Genomic DNA, 24,268 nt, shown 5'->3' on the forward strand with positions numbered 1-24,268 from the left:
GACAGTTGCCCAATTTACCTGAAGTTTCTTTCAAATATTATAAAATTTGATGTACAACCCTAAAGTGTGATTCATTAGGATTGTGCATGATTTGACTTATCACACCAACAATATATAGATAATTACGGGTGTTAAAAAATTTAATAAAAAAATTTAAAAAATAAATAAATAAACAAATAAATAAATAAAATAAAATAAAATAAAATAAAATAATTACGGGTGTTAAAATTGACCCGAACCGCCAACCTAACCTGAACCTAACCTGAAAAATATGGGTACGAGTTAACCCATTTAATAAACGAGTCAAGTTTTTGGATTTTTTCACTCATTAGGTCTGGTTTCAATTGACCAGTCAACCCATTTTTAACCCGAAAATAATCAATTATAATAACTTTTTTCCTTGATTTTTTTACATGTGGGTATAATCTTCTTCTTTTTTATCAAATATCCTAAAATTTATAGTTATTTCCATGTTTATTAAATGGCTCTGGTTCGGGTTGACCCGCCAACCCTCTTTTTACCTTAAAATGACCCATTTTATATTTTCTCCTTAAATTTGTTTACTTGTGGGTATAATCTTCTTGTTTTTTATTAAATATCTAAAACTTTATTTATTAATAAGTTATTTTTTATTTTTTACCAAAACAGGTTAATGGATTGGGTTTGGGGTCATTCGAGTGGATGGCAAATTAGATTCAGGTTAGAGTTTTTGACCTGTTTATTAAATAAGTCGAGTTCAGGTAGGGTCAATTTTTGGGGCAGACCCCAGCCCGGTCTGACAAGCCATTTTGACACCCTTAAAGACAATCTCAAGTCTAATATATAATAAGTTGATAAGTCTTCAAATAAATATTTAATAAGAGTTTTTTTATGGCCATTTTTGCAGCATCTCCTAGCATGTGATCAAGTTCCATAAGGTCATTAAAAGGGTTTCATGCCAACTTGCTTGCTTCTTTCAATATGTTTATTAGGTATTTCTATTGTGATATAAAGATTTCATGCTGAGACTTTACAACTTCAATGCCAAGTATTTAACTCACCTTATTCTTTTACTTCAAATTCTTGGAGCAGCCTCTTCTTTAAAGTCTCCATACCATACAAATCACTTCTTATTACGATGAGAATGTTGACATAAATTAGTAGTGTGAAAACTCCCCTTGAAGCTGTGTGCTTCACAAGTAAGGTCGCCCTAACTTTGTAGCTTATACTGAACAATGAATCTTCAAAAGCATTATCTTGGAGAGTGATTCAATCTATATAATGCTTTTCTTCTTTTTCTTTTAATATAATTTGCATGCTTTCTGTTCTGTCTTTGAGCTAAACCCCAATGGAACCTTTCACATATACCTCCTGTAGCTTAACATATAAGAAAGCATTCTTCAAAACTAATTGCTGTCGTTTCCAATTTATGTTAATAATAAATAAACTACAATAGTACTCATTTTAGCAATAAGAGAAAATGTTTCAAGATGGTCAATCCTATATGTTTCAGCATATTATTTTTCCATACCGAATGAATTTGTATTTTATAGTAAAGACCCATCCACACCTTGCTTTTTTTTTTCTTTTGGTAGCATCACTAATTCCCAAAGTTCTTTCGAAAGGCTTCCATTTTTTCTCTCATAGCATTATTCCATTCTCATTACTTAAAGCCTCGCAAACAATTTTAGAAATAGAAATAATATGAAGACAAGTATGGAAGGATTGATGATGAAACCAAAGATATTTGTAGATGAGAACAAGGGTAAAGAATGTTCATTTGAAGCATCTATTTTTACAAGCTTAATATTACCTCAACAAGTTCAGTGCTTTCGATTGATTCAATTATTGGAATTGTGTCAATTGAGATGTCTTCCTCAAGCAACTTGCATTGGCAAAGTAAGTTGGTTATGGAATAAGCTTCACCTATGTAAGAGTAGTTGGTTCAAGAGTAGAGTTGTTTCTTGGAGTGAGCGGTATGGAAGGATAATTAAGAAAAAATTTATTTGTAAATGACTTTGTTGGGTAAATAGTAGCAAAGTATAGAATCTCTTCATTAAAAATGACATCAACAAACAAATGCACCTTTTCGTGGGAGGATAGTAGTATTTGTTACCCTTTTTGAGTAGGGTAGTTAATAAAAATATATTTAATTGCTTTTGGATAAAATTTTCCCCTATTTCAAGGATGTGCATCAACAAAATAAGTGATTTTGAATACGTCGGGACAAGGTTATTTGAGATATTGAAGTGAGGAATGAATTTTGCAAGGACTTGAAAACTCTTTTCTAGTGATATTAGCAAAATTTTCAACTTCTTTATTTTTTCTTTCTTCCCCTCAAATCTAAGAGAAAATTCTATAAGATGGAAGTGAGACCTGCAATCCTTTATGGCGTAGAATATTGGTCATTAAAAGGCAAACATAAAATTAAGTTGAGTGTTGCAAAGATGAGGATGCTTAGGTGGATGAGTGGCTTCACTCTTAGAGACAGAATGCAAAATTAGTAAATACGTGAAAAGGTTGGAGTAGCTCCAATGACAGATAAGATTAGAGAGAGTTATCTTAGATGGTTTGGTCATATAAAACGTCAGCCTTCTGATGACCTGGTTGGTATAATAGATGTATTAGATTTAGCCTATATTAAGAAAGGTAGAGACAGACCTAAAAAGACTTGACTAGAAAATATTAGAAAAGACATCTTATTAAATTTAAATGAAATTTTGACTCTTAACAATCAGGTCATACAGCCAACCTCACGTAGCGGGATAAAGTTCAATGTTGTTGTTGTTGTGAAACTCAATGTAAAATTCTTTGGTGTTACTTTCTTTTATGTGTTATATATGTGTATGTCTATTATTTTGCCTGCCCTCCTAGTATTGTCCAACTTTTACTTGTTGGCTTAACATGAAACTTCCAGCATCTTTCTTTTTTATGTCAAATTTTTTTGCAATATGTGCACCATAAGGAATCTCTATTAAACATCTTTATTGGGTATATATGCTTGTGCTTCAGAAAACATAGAGCTTTGAATCAAGGTGTTTAATATTGGTATCCTTTGTCATTAGGGTCGAACCTCCTATTGGGTGGGGTTATTGGAAATTAGAATTCCCCTTCTCCCTTTATCTGTTTGAATGTTAGCAATGATTTCATTTTGGAAAGGAAAATCCCCCTTTCTAAAAATTTGCCCCCTTACAACATCAAACATAATATTTAATCCAAAAAGAAAATCAGAAATTCATTTATTTTCAAAAAATCTCTTGAGGATTACATCTTTGTTGCATTCCATTTGGATACATTAATAATGATCCAGCTCTTGTCAAAGGCCTTGTAGTTGTTTGGAATATTCTGTGATGGATCATTCCCCTTGCTTTGTGGCCCAGATTTTGATTTTGATTTCATAATTTAGGCCACATCACGAATACTAGAATACATTTGATTTACTATATCCTAAATTTATTTTTTGTTGAATAAAGAAACAAACAAGTGTCACTTATTTCTTGAACCACGGAGTTTCATAGCCAGAACATCAACATTGAGTCATGTTCATCACAATCATTGAATGTTGTATGACTTTACTTAGTTTCAATGTCAAATAAATACTCCAATTTTTCTCTTACCTTCAACAGGATACAAACAAATTGTGAACCCTAACTCGTTTCGTCAAATGATATGTTGAATTAAGGGTTTTTAATGATATGTTGAATTAAGGGTTTTTAATCCTCCCGTTGAATCAGAGTTTCCTATCTCAGTTCCAAATCAGCCTAATCAGGACTATGGGTATTTTGTATTCCAAGGAAATAAAAATGTGGTAATAATTGGTTACAAAGTGATAAAATGATAGAGATAAGGTTATAGTAATGAAGGCTTCAAATAAGAAGATCAGAAGGAACGAAAAGCAACCAATGGCAATAAAGACTAGCAAGTTATGGTCTCAATGCAGCGATAATGGATGTCTTCCAGAAATACTAAGGAAAATAAAAAAGCACATGACTGTCATACCAATCACAAGATTTGAGAAATTTAGTTGAGTGTTTCATTCCAACATTTGTTTAGAATTTATACAATCATAGAATAACTTATAATAGGAAACATACAAAGCCCGAGAATAATAAGTACAAAATAATTACAATATTCTAGATGAGGTGGTAAAATAATAATTATATAATAGTTAAAAAATATGGAGGCATAATTGATGTGGGGAATTAATGAATGTGGATTTGATGGAGATTATTATTTCACAATAAAGACTAGCAAGTTAATAAGTCAAATATTTCTCATTGTAGGCTATTATTGCTTACTGTTGTCATGGAATGTAATTATTCTGATGTAATTTGTTCCAAAGAAATTTCAGTTCCTATTGCTGTAGAATTTTAATATTCTCTGCAGTCGAATGTGCCTCTTTTCTTGTTTTCTAAACTAATGTTATGTGTTCACTAGTGCAATTTTCATTTTGAGGATTGTCTTGGGTTTATTCTTATTTAAAATTAACACTTGCTTCTTTCAATCTTTACAAGGTGTCCGTCAAGCAACAGCTATGTTGCCACAGCCTTGGTCTGTAAGGTCACACCAACTGCACTGCAAATATTTAATTGGCAATGAGCCACACGCAAAGGGTCCGTAACTCCTTTACATTCCTAAATTTAGCTTATAATGTATCTCGATAACTAAATCAACTTAATTTTACTCAAGAATGCAGGCTTGATTTATTTGAAGCTATTACACTTCAGCTGGTAGCAAGGAGATGCAATCTGTATAGTTACACAAATGATTACACGAACATGAAAAGGTCAACCAATACATAAAAACTAATCAATAATCAACAAAGCTATAGTCAGAAGTCAATCAAATAAACACTTAACCTATTAAAAATTCAAATAAAGCATAATCAACTAATAATAGCACAATTTTTCGTCACCTGAAAAAGTAAATAAATCAAAAACGATGGTGTGCTGTGCAGAAGCAAGATTCAATCATCATTAAAATCATCTTCATCCCAACTATTTCTATACCTACTTCATGAATCCTTCTTACATTCCCCATTCAATGCTGTGCACTATGTTAACTCTAAGTTTCAGCAGAACATTTTGCACAATCACTAGTTAGTTTACCTATGATCTACCCAATTTACTACATATCCGTTCCAAATACATTCTACACATATTTACCTCATAGATTAAACTTTTGTTCTCAATTAGCAGAAGTATAATTTACATTGAAATTCTATAGCATTCACTTATAGCATACAAGGTTTAAAATTGCGTAATTAAGCCTCGAGGCGGTTTTCGTCCGTGAGGCGAGGCGTAAGCCTCGAGGCGGTCTGAGGCGTAAGCCTCACGGACACAGAATTGCGTAAATGAAAAATTAAGGGTTTTAGCAGAAAAATAATAGCAATATTGTATCTTACAATAAAAACATCTAAATGATATATGAAAATAGTGGAAAGTAAGAAATTAGATGCAATAAAATCATGCTCCAAAGTACAAAATCATAAAATATTAGTTTAATAAAACTCCCAAAATACAAAAAACATATAAAATGAAATCATATCCCATCACTAAATGGGTCTTCAAGTGAATCTTCTTCTCCAATTGTATCTATGAATGCCATGTCATCATCATCTTCAATATGACTCACTTTTCTCTTCCCTGTTCATTAAGAGAAAAGATCATTATCATGTTCATTGCTCACTTGACATAAATGTAATGTAATAGCATATAAGAAGTTGTGGAATACCTTTACTTGATTGTTGTGCTGCAGAGCTAGTGGATGTGTGTGGTGTAGTACTAGTGGATGTGCCCACTTGATTTGCTTCGCCCCTCAAGACATCCACACTTAGATCTTCTAACTGTAAGTCTAATAATGGCAAATCTGTCTCATCATCTATGAACCACTCATTATCAGACGACACATCATCACACACTAATGGGTCTTCATCATCCTTCAACCCCTTATTCCTCAACCTCCTCTCTCTTAAACTCTTATTGTGCATAATATATACGAGAGAGTTCATTCTGAGTGTTGATAGCCGATTTCTTCTCTTTGTTTGCACTTGGCTATATGTACTCCAGTTTCGCTCACACCCAGAAGAAGAACAAGTGAGGCCCAACACTCGTACAGCAAATTGCGTGCACCTCAAGGCGCGCCTCTAATTGTGCAATTTTAAACAGAGATAGCATATAATATTGCTAAAGCACTTCTCTAATTTACTCGCCCAACATCAATTCCAAATGTTAAATCATTATCTATAATCTTATATAAGATACTCCATTCCACTTAATTATCATGTGATGTTCCAATAATAGTGACTATCAATTTCCAATCCACAAAAATTAGGATATAGTATATCAATATTTATTATTCAAATCCCAAAAAATTTATCATCATAACATTTTCTTAATTTGAAATTTTGTCTACCTTAGAAGATGTTTCTTTTATCAGAACTATACATTAGCAAATAACATAAACAAAAGTACCTCTAGTATGTTCTGTAAATATTTTTATGACCAATATAAAAATCTAAGCATTATTGTTGATCTTTGATATAATCATATTATGATTAACAACTGCTTCCTCATTCCGCAACTACATCTAAAGCTATTCATTATTAAGGTTTAAAATGGCACAATGGGTATTGAGGCATTTTTCATTCGTGAAGCGAGGCGTAAGCCTCAAAATCTAAAAATTGTGTAAAGTAAAAATAAAAATAAAAATTGATTTTTTTTTTATAATACCCAAATAATATGATAAAGAATGACATATTAACTTTCTATTGAACTATGAAGTAACAAATTTACATACATATAAAACAAAAAATTGGACAAGATGTAAAGTGGTAAGTAATAAAGTAAGTGAAATAGAACTGAAATTCAAATATTATTGGAGTAAAACAATATAAAATATATGAATTGCATCAACTTATCATATAACATCAAGTTCAACTCTAAATTTCTTCTTTCCTAGTTCCCTATTCATGAACATTTAATTACTTTAAAAAAAATGTACATTTATTTACTAAAGAAAGTTGAAATAATTAGCAACTAAAAAGTCATATGTACTATCATTACAATGGGGATTTTTATTTGAGTCATCATAACAAATTGATTTTTCCTCTGCCTCATCCTGTAGGGTCCAATACCTCCCAATATGCTTTTTTTTCATTTAATTCAGTCATCTTCCTCTTTCATAAATATTTTTGATATCACAATAAAAATAAGAGTAATACTCCAAATTTTTCAGAGGAGATGGTGGTGGGTGCGGCTTTCATGTGATCCTTGGTAGCGGCTACAGCGGTGGTGGATACGACTAAAGCATTAGGCTGGAGGTCGAGGCAATTGAGAGGAAGTTCCTACGGCTTGGGCAAAAAAGGCGTGATTTTTTTGGGCTTTTGTATAGGATTTAGCTAAGTTTTAAATGAAAAACATACATAAATAGAGCGAGGTGCATGCCTCATGTTAGCGAGGTGAGGCGCGCATCAAGTCGAGCCTTAGCCACGATGAGGCGTAAGCCTCATAAAAAAAGCTCGAGGCGTAAGACTCGAGATGCTTTTCACTGGAATTGCACTGAGACGAGCCTAATATTATGCAATTTTAAATAATAGTCATTATCGATATATAATTAATAAATTAAGAATATTTTTAATGTAAATCATTTCCTATTAATGCCCACTAAAAAATTATCATAGTACTCTATATAAAATCGAATCAAGATTGTGCATATTATATAATGAACTTTTCAGCTTTAGACAAAACAGTGCCTCCATAATAGCTCTTTTTTTCATGAAACCTAATTAATTCATTGACACCAATGAAAATTTTTTCCTTTTTTTTTTTAATATCCTCTCATAAACTACTCATAAATTTAATTTCCTACTATTGAACATCTACTTGGTTTCATAAATATTGGCATCATGATAAATTTTCTCCCATGATGCACAAATACTAATAAGGATACACACACACACATATAATCATGGCATAGAAATTACACATTAAATAAGCATGAAATGCATATAGGCATTTAGTTCTTCTGCAAAATAAAAAAAACAATATTAAAAATTAGTAGTTAAAAAAATTTCAATGCTTTCAAATTATATTAGGAGGCTACAAGAGGAGATATTTACTTCAGCATGTGTCAGCATATTTTGTGTAGTTGCATACTTTAATATTGTAACCTATTGCTGCATCATAGTTATTCAACAACAATAACAAGCCTTTATCCCACTATATCAAGTCGGCCATATGAATTCATTTTCTTCTTTGTGTCCTATTAAAAAGTAAATGCTCATTTAAATCTAATATCATAGTTATTGATGTAGACAAAGGGGGCGTCAAATCAAACCCAAAAAAATTTGATTTTTGACTTCTCCAGCTCATTAATGTCAAGTGGAAGGTTAGCTCATTATGAGCTGGTTTTTAGTTCATTTATGGAGCTAAAAATTAGCTCATTATTTATTTAATCTTTTCTATTCTCCTTCCCCCCTTTGTCTATTTGTTTCTCGTGCTTAGCTCTTGGGTTCCCGTCCATGGCTCCTTGGTTCTCACGGTGGTTGTTGGTTTTCCGAGCTTGGGGGGTTTTCCCGTGGCTTTGGCGCCTTGGTTCCGTGCGGCCTCCTTGGCTCCCGCGGTTGCTCCTTCGGTTCCTAGCTGGGTTGTTTCCCGTGAATGAATGGGGGCTTTTCCGTGGCTTTGGTGCTTCGTTTCCGGGAAGTGACTGTTGGCTTTTCATATTCCCTATTTAAATAAGCTTTTAAATTAATGTTGTGGCTATTTGTATTCTCCTCTCATGCCTATATATAGGAGTTGTTTGTAATGTTTTAGATATGTGTTATGATGTGATTTTTGGAAATGTAAAACTGCGGGTTTCATTGGAAAAGCTTGCAAGCTTTGTCCACTTCTTCTTCTCATCCCCTCCGGAAATCTTGCGACCTCTTTCCAACCTTTCGTCTTGGCTTCTAACCTCTTTCGTCTCTCCGCAAGTGCCACTCCATCTGTAACCTTCTTCTTAAAGTGAAGCAACTTTAGGGTGTCTTATTTGAGTCAAAGTTTGTAATTCTTTCATTTTTATAATATTAAAGTTCGTTTTAAGCATTTTATGTCTTTATCTTGTATCTAGAAATGTTGTTCTCTTTTGTGATCAAAAAATATAGGGTCCCCTATATTTTTTGCTCGCATCATTTGGTATCGGGGCAAGTTAGGAAGTCCTAGGATTTGGTCGTCAAATTTTGGTTTGTCAAATTAGTTTGTCAAGTTTTATTTAGTTTGTCAAGTCAAGTCTTGTCGAGAGTTTTGTAAGTCTTGAGTCGTAAAAGAATTGTGAGTCTAAGTTTAGGTTGAGTCTTTTGAGTCTTTCTTTGAGTCTTTTTTTTTAGTCTTGTTTGAGTCATCAAAAAAATGAAAAAAAGACAAAAATACAGAAGAAAGCAAGCCAGATTAAATTGAAGATCCTATGGATAGGTGGATTCCTTCAAAATCAACAAATCCTCTAGAGTATGAACTATACAAACTTCAATTATGGATGCACATACGTACAGAAAGGTACTTCAAGAAAAAACAGCGTTTACAAGATAAATTTCTAAAAGAACGAGATGAGATCATGCAGAAATATGAAGTCCTCATTAATGAACTGGATGCTCCGTCCCCACCTCCTCAAGAGAATCAAAAGCTAACTCATCGGGGGATGAGTTCTTTAAGAAGGGGAGAATCTGATGTAGACAAAGGGGGGGGGGGGGCTGAAATTTTAGCTCATTTATGAGCTGGTCTTTAGTTCATTTATTGAACTAAGGGTTAGCTCATTATTAGCAAACATTTTAGTTCATATTTATCTTTTATTAAATGTACTTTTTATGTTTTTCATTATAGTTGTCTCTTGGAATTCCAAACCAGCTTTTGGAATTCCAAGATTTGTTTTTCCCATGTGTGGCTCCTTGGCTTCCACCATGGGGTAATGTTTTTTGTGCTTTTGCCCTTGGATGTCCGGGCAGCTGCTGGTTTTTCGCGCCTGGGATGATTCCCATGGTTGTGGCTCCTTGGTTCCGGGCGGTCTCCTTGGCTCCCGTGGTTGCCCCTTCAGTTCCTTGGCTTGGGCTATTTTTCCGTGAAAAGCAATTAGGTTTTTAATGTTTGGAATTCCTATGTGAATTCATTATTTGTGTCCTTTGGTATTCCTCTTTCAAACCTATAAATATGAGGGGTTATGTACTGTTTGAAAAAGTTGAATGATATATGATTTTTGGAAATGTAAACCTGCGGATTTCATGGAAAAGCTTGCGAGCTTTGTCGGTCTTCTTTCTCATCCCCTCCGAAAATCTTGTGAGCTCTTTTCAACCTTTCGTCTCGGCTTCTAATCTCTTTCATATCTCCGCAAGTGCCACTCCACCTATATCCCTCTTCTCTAAGTAAAGCAACTTTAGGGTGTTTTTGATTTCGAGTCAAGATTGTAAGTCGTTGTAATTTTGTTTTTTTAAATTTCTAAGTCGGTCTTAGATTTGAAATGTAAGAGTTTGTTCTTCCTCATCTTAGTCGCTTCATCTTTCGTGAATTAGTGGGTCGTCGGTTAAGGATAAATCACTCGTGCGGGCGAGGGGTATAGGCTCCCCTATATTTCTTGCCCCCACCAGTTATTCTCCACTCATTTGATATACTACGTTTATTTTACTTAATTCTTATATCTTATGTTACTTTGTCATGTTAATATTTATATTGCAATTCTATTTCGCGCAATTTGTCATTTCATATATAGGTCAATCTAATACTTTTTACTACATTAGAATATTAATATAGAATTATGTAATATATCAATTGATTATGATGCTAACAATTAACTTTTAACTTTCATTTTAATTTTAGTTTATGCAATTTTTGGATTGGGAGGCTAATGCCTTGAGGCTAACACAATGCCTCACAGATAGAAAAAACTTCAATATTCAATTAAGCAATGTTAAATCTTGTTCTAGAGTAATCAAGTTTCTAGTTTCGACTATAGATATGATGTTCCTACAAAATAAATAATGTTTCAGAGTTTAAAAACACCATAAAAGAAATTGTTATCCAATCCCATGATTAATAGTTTGACAAATTTAATACAAATTCTAGTAAAAGAATTTCACAAGTTTTTTTCTCTATTTTCTCTTCCTTATTTAAGAACAATAAAAAATGCTTTTCAAACTCTTAAACCTTGCACCCCTTCAACTCCACTTCTATTATTTAAACTTTTATTTTTTTATTTTTATTTTTATTTTTATTATTTTTCGCAATATACTACCAATGAAAGTAAGCTCATTATAAATTTTCTTGTATGTTATGTTCCTTAAATGATAAGGCAAATAAATGTGATTTCAATTTGGTGTTAATCTTAGGAGGCAAGATACATCGCTATAACGACAATTGAGATTCGAATTCTAAACTTTAACATGGTCATCCAAAAGTCCACAAATTAAAAGGGTTTCAAGAAAAAGTTTACTGCAAAAACTTCAAAGGATTTACATAATAAATTGTTAGGTTCACTCAAAAAGGACAGCTCCCCAAGCATGCTCCTCGTAACAAGCTCACCATTAAAGGCCATTCAAAACAATCATTATGTTCGGAGGTATTAAAACATAATAAAAATAAAATAAAAATAAAAATAAAAAAATATGTTCAGAAGTATCAAATTTGATGAATAAAACTAAAATCATAAATACTTGCAAATACCTAACCGATTATCCAATAGCCTTTGTTATCAATACAATCATGTCTTTAATATTACTCCCCATTACAAAACTTACAAATTTGGCCATCACACCTAATTACTTACCTATTTTAGTTTCAAGCATCATGTACTAGTCCATGGCTATTTAACTAATGTCCAACTAGAAATAAACAAAAAAAAATCAATTATTATTGCCCTTTGTTTGTTTACTGTTAAATTTAGAGAATTGGAGAACAGAGAGGCTTAATTTTATTATATAAAATTATCTCTATTTATAGATCTATACAAGATGTATTAATAAAGAAACAAATAACTACAAAATCATGCATTATTATCATAGTATAATCCTTCATAAATCAACCACCCAAATATAGAAAGAGATCGACGTGATCCAAGTGAGCCTCCCACAGATCCCCATGTTGGCCGTGAGATCAAGGGCCAAGGGACAGCTAAGAATTAAGAGCGTGATCCATGTGAGCCTACCACGAACCCCCATGCTATCTAAGGATCAAGGGCCAAGGGACGGCTGAGATTTAACAATAACACTCAAGTTGGGGAATACAAAACTGTCATTCCCAGCTTGGTAATCAGTCCCAGAAAGGTAGAGTTATCAAGTCCCTTGGTAAGAATGTCTACAGCATCATTTTTATCCTTTTCCTACACCCTATGCATCTTGGTTTCACCTTCAATAAACTCCCACTGCTATTTCTTTAGGAGTAACACCACTACATCACCATAATGAGCGACTTGGACCACTCTACTCTTGTTCGATTTTTATCAGCAATGACGGTTGCTTACTCCTCTCTGCTTCCTTCGATTCGTATATACCAACGATTTTGGCACTGAAGGCTGATGTCCTCAGAATTCCGACAATGAAGGCCAATTGTGGGAATCTAGCTCTGATACCATGTTAAGTTTAGAGAATTGGAGGGAAACAGCTTAATTTTATTATATTAAACTATCCCTATTTATAAATTTATACATGATGTCTTAATAAAGAAATAAATAATTACAGAATCATGCATAATTGCCTTAATATGATCCTTCATAAATCAGCCACCCAAATATAGAACAGCGTGACCAAAGTGAGCCTCTTATGGATCCCCATTGCTGGTCGTAGGATCAAAAGGCCAAGGCATGACTAATATTTAACAGCGTGATTCAGGTAAGCCACCCACAAATCCCCATACTGGCTGTGGGATCAAGGGCTAAGAGACGACTGGGATTTAACATTTACCAATAGTGCATTCGACATATCTCCTAATATCTGCTAAATCAAAAGGATTAAAATTCATTTATAATACTCCCTTTAACTACCCTCCTAAAAATTAGTCAATAAATTATCTAGCATTTAACAAGAATTGATGCAGACATCCAACCGACCATGCCTATCTGAGGAGCTGAAGATCGACGACCGAGATCACTTTGTTTTATTTTAGTTTATTACATGTATTTTGATTTAATTTTGCAATTTTCCATTTTTACCCTTTTGTCTTATGTAAGCCCAAAGGGCAAATAAGTCTTTTAATTTCTTTTGAGGCCTATATATAGAAGTCCAATCTCTTGTATTTGGTATGATGGAATGATAAAAAAAAAATTGTGTTTTGCACTTGTGTTCTTTAGGAAGAACTTTAGTGAAATCCCTATAGGAGGGAGTCGGAGTTTTCACCAGCCGCAGGATGGGTCTGGGCTCGTGGCCTGAAGTCCCTTGGAGAAGGCAACATAGTACCCGTCAGCCGCAGGATGTGTCCGGGCTAGCGGTTGTATCCTTAATATTTTGTTTCTCTGTTTTTGTTCCTTCTTATTTCTATTTGTAGTCATATTCATCCTCTTCCTACTTCCACCATCACGTCGTCTCCATCTCCACCTTGCCGCCGGTCCCTTACCCGCCCCATTCAAACCGCCGGCCACACCCTCTCCCATTCCCAATTGCTTAATTTGGATAATTCCTAGTTTTGGATTGCCATAATTTAGTTGGTCTTTGAATTCAAATTTTTCCAAATTTGAAATTCAAATTCTTTCATAAATTATAAAATCTATTTAGGAAAGTATTCAAATGTTCCCTCCATTAGATTTTGAATTAATTAGGATGACTTAATTCATTCTAAATCCAACCCCCAAAATTAGGGAAGCATTAAAGCCTCCTTAATTCCCTCCCTCTCTCACCCCTAGCCGCCGGCCTCATCATCCTCCTCCCTCCAAAACACAAATCACATCTTGAATTCTTGCCATAATTATTTCATCTTAGGTTAGAAAGGTTTAATTTCAAATGTCAAAGCATTTTGAATTTGAAATTCCTTTCCGAATTTAAGAGATCTATTTTTGAAAAGCTCCTTAATTAGCTCCTATTTGAATTTTGAATGAGAAAGGATTTAATTACATCTTTCCTATCTCATTAATCTAAATTAGGAAGTTTCTTTTAATTCTCCAAATCTCCTCCCTCCTTCCTATTATTGCCGCCCCCCTTAGATTGCTTCTAGAAATCCTTCCATATGGCAATGTTGCTTCTTGGAAGGAGTTTAAAATCCCTCACAGCTGCTGGCCGAAATTTCCCAAGGATCATGCATTGATTTCCCTCCATTAAATCCTTCCCAAAATTCTTACAACGTTGAGTTTACTACCTCCTAAGCCTGCAGCCAGAAAATTCCAGCCGTTGCCCTTGCATCCACAACAACTGGAAGCCTTATAACTGCTGTTTTAAGTAGACCAACCTGCTGTCCACCTATTTCTTTCAGCCCAAATTGCTATACCCTCGACAAAGAAGACTTCCTTTGCTATTTGGCACTTTCCTAGACACAAAACAACAAAGTCTCCCATGAACCCCTTCCGTTCTACATCAAGAATACTTGCAACAAAGCAATTGAATGCCAAAACCATGCAAATTATGATAACTATGGGACCTAACTAATTTGCACTTTAGGACTCCAAGAATAAAATTCATAACCAATATTCAAACAATAGTATTCTTATTTAAATTAGGAATAGTGATAACATTTAAATTTGATCCAATGAGGGTAAGAGTCATTGAACGGTGCTTTAGATTTGCCTAAGAGGTTGTTTGATTTTCTATAAAGTGAATGCAGCATAGAGAAAATACTTTGGGTTGTTAGGTTGTCTGTAACATAAAGGCAAAGGAACCATTTTTTCTATTTGGCTTAGTGTATGCAAAGTAAATTAAAATCAGTGTATTTTATGATATTTTAAAATTTTGCAAATCCAATAACATTTGTTGGAGGGGCAGCAAGAAAGTTCTAAGCTGGAGTGGCACTGCTAGAGCATTCCCACAAACACTTGGCATGCCAAAACCTATAGCAATGTGGTCTTGGATGGCTGAATTTAGAAATTCTACATACATGCTTGCTTCCTTAGCATTCACATTTACATACTTCCCATAATTTTTGTCCAAACCATCAATTGCTCAAAGACAAATCAACATTCCCACACGGAATGTTTCAATTCGGATCATAAACCTGCATGTATGCATCGACGGGCTGTTCATGCAAGGAGTCTCGAACTTCGTCCAACTTTTGTTTCATCATCTGTTCTAACTGAAGCAGCATTACGATCTATTTGTTCAATCTCAACAAACCTATTCATGACTTCCCCACTCCAAAACTCAGCAAGCCACGACTTACCGGCGCAGCTGAAGCATTGAAGTTGAAAAGTTGGGGCTTCCGTTCCAGTTCCAGTTCCGTACGCACGTAGAGGTGCAAGAAAGTAAATCTGACGGGGACAAAACGTCGTCGACAGAGGCGAAGGAGCTTTTTAGCGACTCATTCAAAAGTCTACTTTACGCGAAGCAGGCGAAGTCGAACATCAACGTAGAAAAGAAGAAAGGTTACCGCGACATTTGAGGAAGAAACGAACCGCAGGCTTCTCTCTCACGCCGTATGAATTCATTTTTCGCTTGATTTGAGCAGATTTCATTTACACGTGAAATGAGCTGTAGCGGTGATTTTCTAATACATTAGGATTTTAATTTACATTATATCCAACCAAACACCAAATAGTAAGAGTAATGCATTCCTTTTTCCTCCAACCAAATAGCTCCTAAGTTTGAGAGAGAGAGAGAGAGAGAGAGAGAGAGAGAGATGGTAAAATTATTGGGATCAAAGAGTATACCCAAAATAAAATAGAAAGGATGAGAACATCATTCAAAAGGAGAGAAAAATAATTCAATGCTCTAAGGCTTGCCAAATACATTGCAATAGCATCCTATTTATCATAATAGATTCTTAACAAACTAACTCAAATATAAATAAGAATACAAAAAAATCTAGATTATCCTAATCTATCACCAAAAATCACTAAAACTACAAATTCTCCAAAGCAACAAAATAATTCAAATTCTCTAAATTAATAATGGATAACCAAGCTTGATGATCCAATTTTGAAGATAAGAACATTATCTCATCTCTTAAAAAATCCTTACGATCTTCATGAATGGTCCATAATCCTTTTCGGAAAATTTTAAAAGGTTTTTGTAGATGTTTCTAATGTTTTCTAGAACTTTGGTGCCTCTTAATTCTTTATAAAGTTAAACCCTAATCTGCATGACATAAAAAGGTCTAATTATAATAAAGGTAAGGCTAATCCTAATTTGTGTTAACATAAAAGCATTAGTGTTGAATTCAGATTTGTCCAGTTGATAATACCCAACTTTACTAGCAAATCTACCAGGTGAATTGTGAACCTATTAGTGAGAATGGAGAGTAAAGAGTAGAGTGGATGAGAATAAACTAGTAGAATCTTCACTAACTCAATTAAAAAAAAAACAAAAAGTGGGACTTAAGAGGCACAAAAATATCTCGAAAAGAGTAAGGGCCTAAAAGGCCTAAAGTTCAAAATTGCTCCTCATAACTCTTTATTTATAGGGTTTTGAGAGCTTACATGAAAGACTATATAGAGAAAAAGTAAAATACAGGCCACACAAAATACTCATATGCTACACGCCATAGTTTAAAATTACGCAATAGGAGGCGCGCCTCTGCGCAATTCGGACCAATGCCACTTTATTGCTTAGGCAATTCTGGAGTTTACTAAGGCTTACGCCTCATGGACAGTGAGGCGCGCCTCAATTCCTCTTTTGCGCAATTTTGGCTGAAGCGTAGGCCTCACTATAGGGTCCCACTTACTTAAGTTCGTAATAAAAAAACCTATTTTCTTCTTCCTTCTATCGGTCCAAGCCAAACTGAACGAAGGTCTCCCGCGGCAGCTGTCCTGCATGCTCCCGATCCCGACTCTCCCGCACCATTCTGCCGCCTCTCTCGTCAGCGCCCTCACGCCGGTGAGGCTCTTATGTCTAGCCGCCCTCTGACACTTCTTCAACCGGTCTTAGGGTTTTTTTTAGTTAAAGGTATGATTTTTTGAACTTATATAAAATCTAGGGTTTTAATTTTTTTAAAATTTTTTGTTTTATTTTGCATTTGTGCTTTATGAAATATGGTTAGGGGCAAAGAAAAGTCTAATACATCATTGCGGCGTGACCCTTCTTGGAAGTACAGTGTACAAGTTGATGTAGGAGGCGTCGAGAAGACGTGTGTATTTAAAATGCAATTTTTGTGATAAAGTGGTGAAGGGAGGAATAACTCGCATGAATGAAAACTTATCCAGCTCACATAAGAACGTAGCACCTTGTGCGAATGTTCCGGATAACGTGAAGGAAGAAATTACAGCTTATATGAAAAAGAGTACGACATCCAAACATTTACAACAGGAGTAATTTGATGAAAGGGTCAAACATGATGCTTACTTCGGGAGTGATAATGAAAAGAGCTCTTCCTCCACTATACATAATAGATGTGTGCAGGATTCTATGGACCAGTATATGACTACTCCATGAGAGGATAGAGGAAAAGCACAGATGATGCCTGCGGCTGGTACCAGAGAGGGTCGACGGCAGGTTGGCATGGATATTGACAGATTTTTTTTTAGAATGTCATATCATTTAATGTTGTGATATCGCCGACCTACTTCAATATGCTGCGGTCTGTAGGGTTGTATGGGAGAGGGTTGAAGGCACCTTCCATGTACGAGTTGCGAACATGGATTTTGAAGGAAGAGCTACAGAACACAGAGCATAGCATTGATGAGATTAAACGGATATGGATTGAGACTAGTGTTACCATTATGTCAGACGGGTGGTCTGACATGAAGAGCAGGAGCTTGATTAATATCCTTGTCAACAATCCCTACGGCACTGTGTTTTTACGATCAGTTGAAACTTCAGATGAGGTTAAAATGCTGAATTCATTTTCAATTTACTAGATGGTGTTGTTGAGGAGATTGGGGAGCAATTGGTTATTCAGGTGGTGACTGACAATGCCAGTGCATACAAAGCAGCTAGTCAGATGTTGATGGAGAAGAGGAAACACTTGTATTGGACTCCCTGCGCAGCACACTATATCGATCTCATATTGAAGGAACTTGGTGATTTACCTCAACATAAGAATGCTCTTTCAAGGGCGAAGAAGATCACAAAGTTCATATACAACCACTCATGGGTCTTAGCCTTAATGAGAAAGTTTTCAAAAAAGGAAATCATTTGTCCTACAACCACTATGTTTGTTATTACATTTGTTCACTGCAAATCATTTTCAATTCCTAATGCAAATTTATTCTACAGGTTTGCCACATCTTATTTGACACTGCAGAGCCTGTTGGATGTGAGACAACCTCTTGAAGCAATGTTTACATCATTAAAACACAATGGCTTAATTCTGCATGGGGGAAGAAAACTGAGGGAAAGGAAATACAAAGACTTATCAAACCTGATGAAACTCAACTCATAAATAAATTTTTATCTTGCAGAAGAATATAAATGCAGCATACTCGAACACAAAATTGGGAAATAATGTACAGTTACCTCCAAAAGGGTAAAATATAATATATTTGCCACAATTTGAACCAGTTGATGGCAATTCCAAGTGAATTATCCAAAATGATGCTACGTGACAACTTAAAAAGCATTCAAATATGATGATACTGCTACCTCTGAAAAAAGTGACCATTGCAAAGTAAAGCTCCAAAACCAAAACCATTCACAGAAACACTGAAATCAAAGCCCATCCAGCAAATAAGAGCGTTAAGTTGTATACTTCCCATAAAGCTACTGGAGATCTAATTTTTTAACCTTTAAAACGAGTACAAAGTTCAATTCTAGCAAGCACATTTTATTTTTACTGTGGTTTTTTGGTGTTGTAAGAATTTTTTTGCAGTCCAGCAGCTCAATTATCCTTCCAAATTTAATTTTAGCCTTTATTTTATTTCATTTCATTATCCCTGCTTTTCCTATTTTATAGATCCTACTGACCTTTATGATTTATGAGCAGATTAGCATCAGATAACTAGAAAATATATTTAGATATGAACTTGACAAAACCCGATGCATGCAAAGTTTTCAACAAAATTAATTTAGAGTTTGAGTAAGCATTGTTCTGTTTCCAGAATCCAAATTCACTAAATAACCAAATCCCGTAGAAGAGGAGTGGCCTTTTAGGCCCTTAAGCTTCTAGTAGTAACCCTCTAGAGATGACCAGCATATAATCATGCCTAGGCTTCCCTGACACCCTAATGGCCTGCCCTAACTTGCATATGCACCAAGTTGATAGTGTTCATCATTCCAGCCAATATAGCATATCTGAGTAGACCTTTCAAAGATGACTCTAATAGGTTTCCTTCTCAAGTTCCCACAACTCATCTGGTAGGTCTCACCAACAATTTTCATCCTAGCTTGATCCCCAACCTATGATGCACCGACACTTCTCCTCAAAGAGGCGTGCAGTGTCCGACACCGTGTCCGACACGACACTCCTCTGACACTCCTCCGACATGTGTCGGACACGCCGAAAACGTGTCCGATTAAAAAAATATTAAAAACTAATTGGACAGGCGTGCAGTGTCCGACACCGTGTCATTCATTTATTATTGTTTGTCATTTTTAATATGATATTACATTAATATATATATATATATACGCTATATTAAAAAATATATATTGTCGTGTCCGCACCGTACCCGTGTCCTATATTTTAAAAAAAAGCCGTGTCCCGTGTCCGTGTCGTGTCGTGTCCGTGTCGCCGTGTCCGTGTCCATGCATCATAGTCCCAACCTATAATAGATCTCCACTAGGCCTTCGATATTATGCCAATCAATCAAAGCATATTCAATGAATATTGCACCCAAAGTTCACAAGTGAGCTCCACATGTCCACCGTACATAGTGAGCCATCTCGATTATGATAGGTGCTCCATTCATTTGATAGTCCAAAGACTACTCCCGAGCACTTAATCGCCTCTAAGCTAGCCACATGGACCACTACCTCTGTCATTACTAGTATCACCTTATACTAAGATGCAAACCTATAAATACCCCTTCTTATAGAGGGGTACTTCTCCATTCAATTGAGACTTGAACTCTTGTATCCAAAGCAAACCTCCTTCCCTTCTTCAATCCCTCTTCTATCAAGTTTACATAATAAGGTGAGGTCCACACTCTTTCAAAGGTATACATATCGTATTTTCACAGTAGGCACCCCCGCCATCTCCTTATACTATTTAAGCTATAAAGTCGAACCACATATATCATCGTATTCATATATTTCATCTTTCCTCTATCTCTATTCTCTACACCGTCATCACTGCTCTTTTAAGGCCAATTGGTGACATCTCTGAGAATCGACCTACCTGCCTCACTATCTCGATTTATTCACTTTCTTTCCCTACATAGAGACGTATTTTGAATTGAAGGATGCTCATCTCTTCCCTCTGCAGGTGCCACCTCCTCACCCTCATAGACCATCTAGCGTCATCCCAATAGTAGACCAATTTGTGTCATTCACACAAACAAAATAAAGCTTATTTAGATGGGATATCAAAGTCAACCTTCCATTTAGAAAGTTGGCCCTAATGCAAAATGCTCAATAAAAATTCTTGAAAATATGAGATATGAACTCAATGGAAACGAAAGAAAGTAAGCCTTTACAAGCCATTGTTAGCTCCTAGATAACCATATAATAAGAAACTCCATCAAATGATGAAATACAAACATGATTAAAGATGAGATATCACAGCTATATTATAAGTCATTCTAATTCACTAATAATTATTTGATGCAGACAATAACAGATTAAAATATATACAATATATTATTCCAGATATTTTACACTCTCTGCTCATTACGAGTATTCCCACAACAGCCTATTCTTTTGATCAATACAACAATTTACCTAATGCATCTTGTTCATGTCTATAGTTACCTTTACCTATATTAGAATTTGTATCCTAACTTTTGCTCTTGTGGGAATGATGCTGGACTACATAACATAGAACTTTACGGCATGCCTCAAAGAACATAAAATTCTGCTATTCACCTTTTTTTAATGAGAATCATCATCTATTATGCTACGAATATTTGGGTTGTTACAGGAGAAATGTGACAAAATCTAACAAGTAGGATAAGAAGTTAATGTTTAACTCCAGTATTTCATTTTATGTTTCAAGCAAACAACGACCTGTATTTTATTTGGTTGTTAGCATGCTCAAAGTACAAGGGTTTCTTTCAAGGGATAGACACTACAGTAACACAGACATATAGATTTTCATTTCAAGATTTATCCCTCACAGTTGTAACGGGATGATTTGCTAGTTGCAGTAAAGTTATTAAGACATCTGCATGCATCTTAGAAGGCTAAATATTCCTCTTTATCAACAAAAAAAGGGAAAATGATTTACTTCAAAGTTTGAGGAAGTAAAATTTCTTCTAAAATCAGTAAGTGTTGCGTCCCTTTCTCCATATGAAGGACATTGTGTTTTTTTCAAAAAGAAATTCAAAGAAAGTAAGTTTCAACATGCCTAAACACTTCAGCAGTCCCTAAAATTCTCAGAACCCCAAGACGTAACAAAATATATTCAGCCAGTGTTAAGTGTTTGTGAAAGCATTTTGCAATGATGAACAAGAAGATTTCCAACAAATATATATGAATTTACAAGCCAAAACTGCAAAAACTTACCAATTCCTAATCCCCTATATGGAGCCAAAACACCAAGTGTCATAATGTAAACACGAATTGATCCTCCTTCCTTTCTCTCCAAACGACAAGCAATTGCACCAACACAAATATCACTATAATAAGCTGCAAAGAACAAGGTTTTTCACAATGCTGTTAACAAATCTCACGAACTAGTAAAGTTTTAAAAAATTTCAAAGCATCCAAATCGACAACATATGTGAGTTGCATTTTTTAGGAATTTGAAAATTTTTAGAAGATATGCACAAGGAATCCCTTCATTTATTAGCAAGTACTATTTTGACATAGCTCTTGGCATTGTTTAAAAAATCGTTCAAGGCTCATGCCTTGAAGCACGCCTCAAACAGTGACCTTCAAATGATGCGATTAGGAGAGTAGATGTATTAGATTTTTGAATCAAATACCTAAAAAAATCAAATTATCTGAATTTGGTTTACTCTACGTTAATAATACTTGCAACAAAACAAGCTCCAAGGTTTTCATATCTCCCTACTGAAACAATACAATCACGACAACCAATTACATCTTACGGTATTAGCACCACTACAGTGAAAGAGTCAACCAATAATTCAAGCTGCTATCATATTCAATATTCTATAACTCTCCAGAAATGGTCATATAAAGCTACAAAACTAATTCGATGGAATGGACTACCACAAGGAGATGCCACTTGGCTAGTTAATGGTAATCGAAAAAAACAACCTTGCTATTCTTGACCTTGAGAATAAGGTACTTTTTGAAAGAGGGGAAATTGTTATGAACGCGAGAGAATATTCAAAAACCACCGAGGCCACCGACATGGCTATGGAAATATCAAGTGGAGAATGGCTAGAGGGGGTGACACTTGGGTGTAATAGAATAAGTGAATTTAAAATTATTTTGTGTTTGGCTTTTTTAGGGCAGGCTTATGTCTCCTTTATAGTGGATGAATGGGTTAATAGGGTAAAAGGGAGTATATGTAGTGAGAAGCTGCAAGCAAGGAGCTATGCAGAAATCAATACAGTAAATCTTTTCTCCCCAATTGGTGCATCTTCTTCCTTTATTCCGTCTTCTCCTGGATGTACAAAGCAGGCTTGAAATTGCTGATTTATCCCATTGACATCCCCTACAGAAGCTTACAAGATATATAATGAATTGTTTCCAGGATTTAAAACCATCCACAACCGGTAAGTGAACATCTGAATGACAAAAAACTCCATTCTTAGATGCAAAAAAATGCAGATAATGATTTCCGGATTCTAGAACCATTATCATAAATTTAAATAACTAAAAGTAGCTTCTTCGATTAACTAAACAATAGAGGACAAAGTTTAAACAAAAAAAGGATAAGGGAGATAAAATACTATGCATGTGGAACCACAATGGGGAAGATTGGAACTCCGAGGAATTATTTCCCAGAAGCCGTCAAAGCTAAACCAGCTTTAACTAGGCTGGCCAAAATGAGGTAAAGAAAAATGGATCCTCGCCATTAGGGAACTACGAAGAGCAAAGGTAAACGCGCGGGAGAGATGAAACGAACCGAGCTTCGTGAAATCGCCGGAGGAGAGGGCGTCGGCGTAGTACTTGTCGTTGTAACGCACGGGAAAGAGCGCGATGTTGAGCTTCTTCAACTGCATCAGATTCTTGTCCCTCAGGCAGTCGAGGGATATCCCCATCTCTCTCTCCCTCTCCCCTCAGTCCGAACAAATGGTAAAACTTTAACCCTAAACCAGCCGCAGGCCAACCAACCGTGCAATTCCGCCGCCGATCAACTAGCTTTTAGGCTATAGCTTTTTTTAGTGGATTCGAGAAGCTTTAAAAAATTTTGTGCTGTGCAGTTTTGATTTAAAAATTACTAAGATAAAAAAATTATTTCAAATGAAATCAAAGATAAATAAATCACTGCTAACTCATAATCAAATTTGTTTGAGGGAACATTTATTTTACTAAAAAAGAATAGACTATAAAATAAATATAATATATTAAAATTATTTTTAATATTTTTTATAAAGTATTTTCCTTAAATTTGAAAGTCACATCCAACATATTTTTTGATAAACTTCAAATTAAAAAAGATTTCAATATGAAAAAAAATAAATAAATATAAACATCAAAATATATGACAAAATATATAGACCCAAATAGTAAAATTATGAAAGAAATTTCAAAAAAAATAGTGCTAAAAAACCATTAACCAACATAGCAATATTTAGAATTCTATAATTGTTGTCATCCATGCTGGTCGGAAGACAGCATAAACACCAAAAAAGAGACGATCAAAGAAGTCACTAATATACGTCGTTAAAATTTATTTTGATCGGGCATGAATCTAAGACAAAATAAAATTGAAAGCTTCTAAAATTAAATATATGGCCATCCAAACTTTGTTTTCACTAATATACGTCGGTTAAAATTTATTTTGAGAGGAGCTATTCTCAACCACCGTCGAACTTCCACCCGTTCGTCGACCATACTTGACTAATGTCATACAAAACTAACATGTATATGATATACTTTTCTTATCAATTTTATAACTAGTAAAAATCAAAGCCAGAGCAGCACATGAGATTAAATAATAGGGTATTACTAGGTTAGTCA

At 34.8% G+C, this 24,268-nt stretch overlaps 1 protein-coding gene across 2 annotated transcripts in view; it reads right to left on the bottom strand.

Moving 5' to 3' along the window:
• The window catches only part of LOC110093744 (N-alpha-acetyltransferase 50), a 41,696-nt gene extending 18,215 nt beyond the window's left edge, over positions 1-23,481 (bottom strand). Inside the window, exons 1-2 of one of the 2 annotated variants that reach the window (XM_028692863.1) lie at positions 23,211-23,481; positions 21,674-21,796 (exon numbers count right to left, since the gene is read on the bottom strand). In XM_028692863.1, coding sequence (XP_028548696.1) covers positions 21,674-21,796; positions 23,211-23,346 — 259 coding nt within the window. In that variant the 5' untranslated portion in view covers positions 23,347-23,481. The remainder of the gene's footprint in view (positions 1-21,673; positions 21,797-23,210) is intronic. The other variant, XM_020818722.2, reaches the window with a different exon arrangement.
• Positions 23,482-24,268: the final 787 nt, after the last annotated feature.

Source organism: Dendrobium catenatum, unplaced genomic scaffold, assembly GCF_001605985.2.
Source record: "Dendrobium catenatum unplaced genomic scaffold, ASM160598v2 fragScaff_scaffold_173, whole genome shotgun sequence".
Taxonomy (NCBI): Eukaryota; Viridiplantae; Streptophyta; class Magnoliopsida; order Asparagales; family Orchidaceae; genus Dendrobium; species Dendrobium catenatum.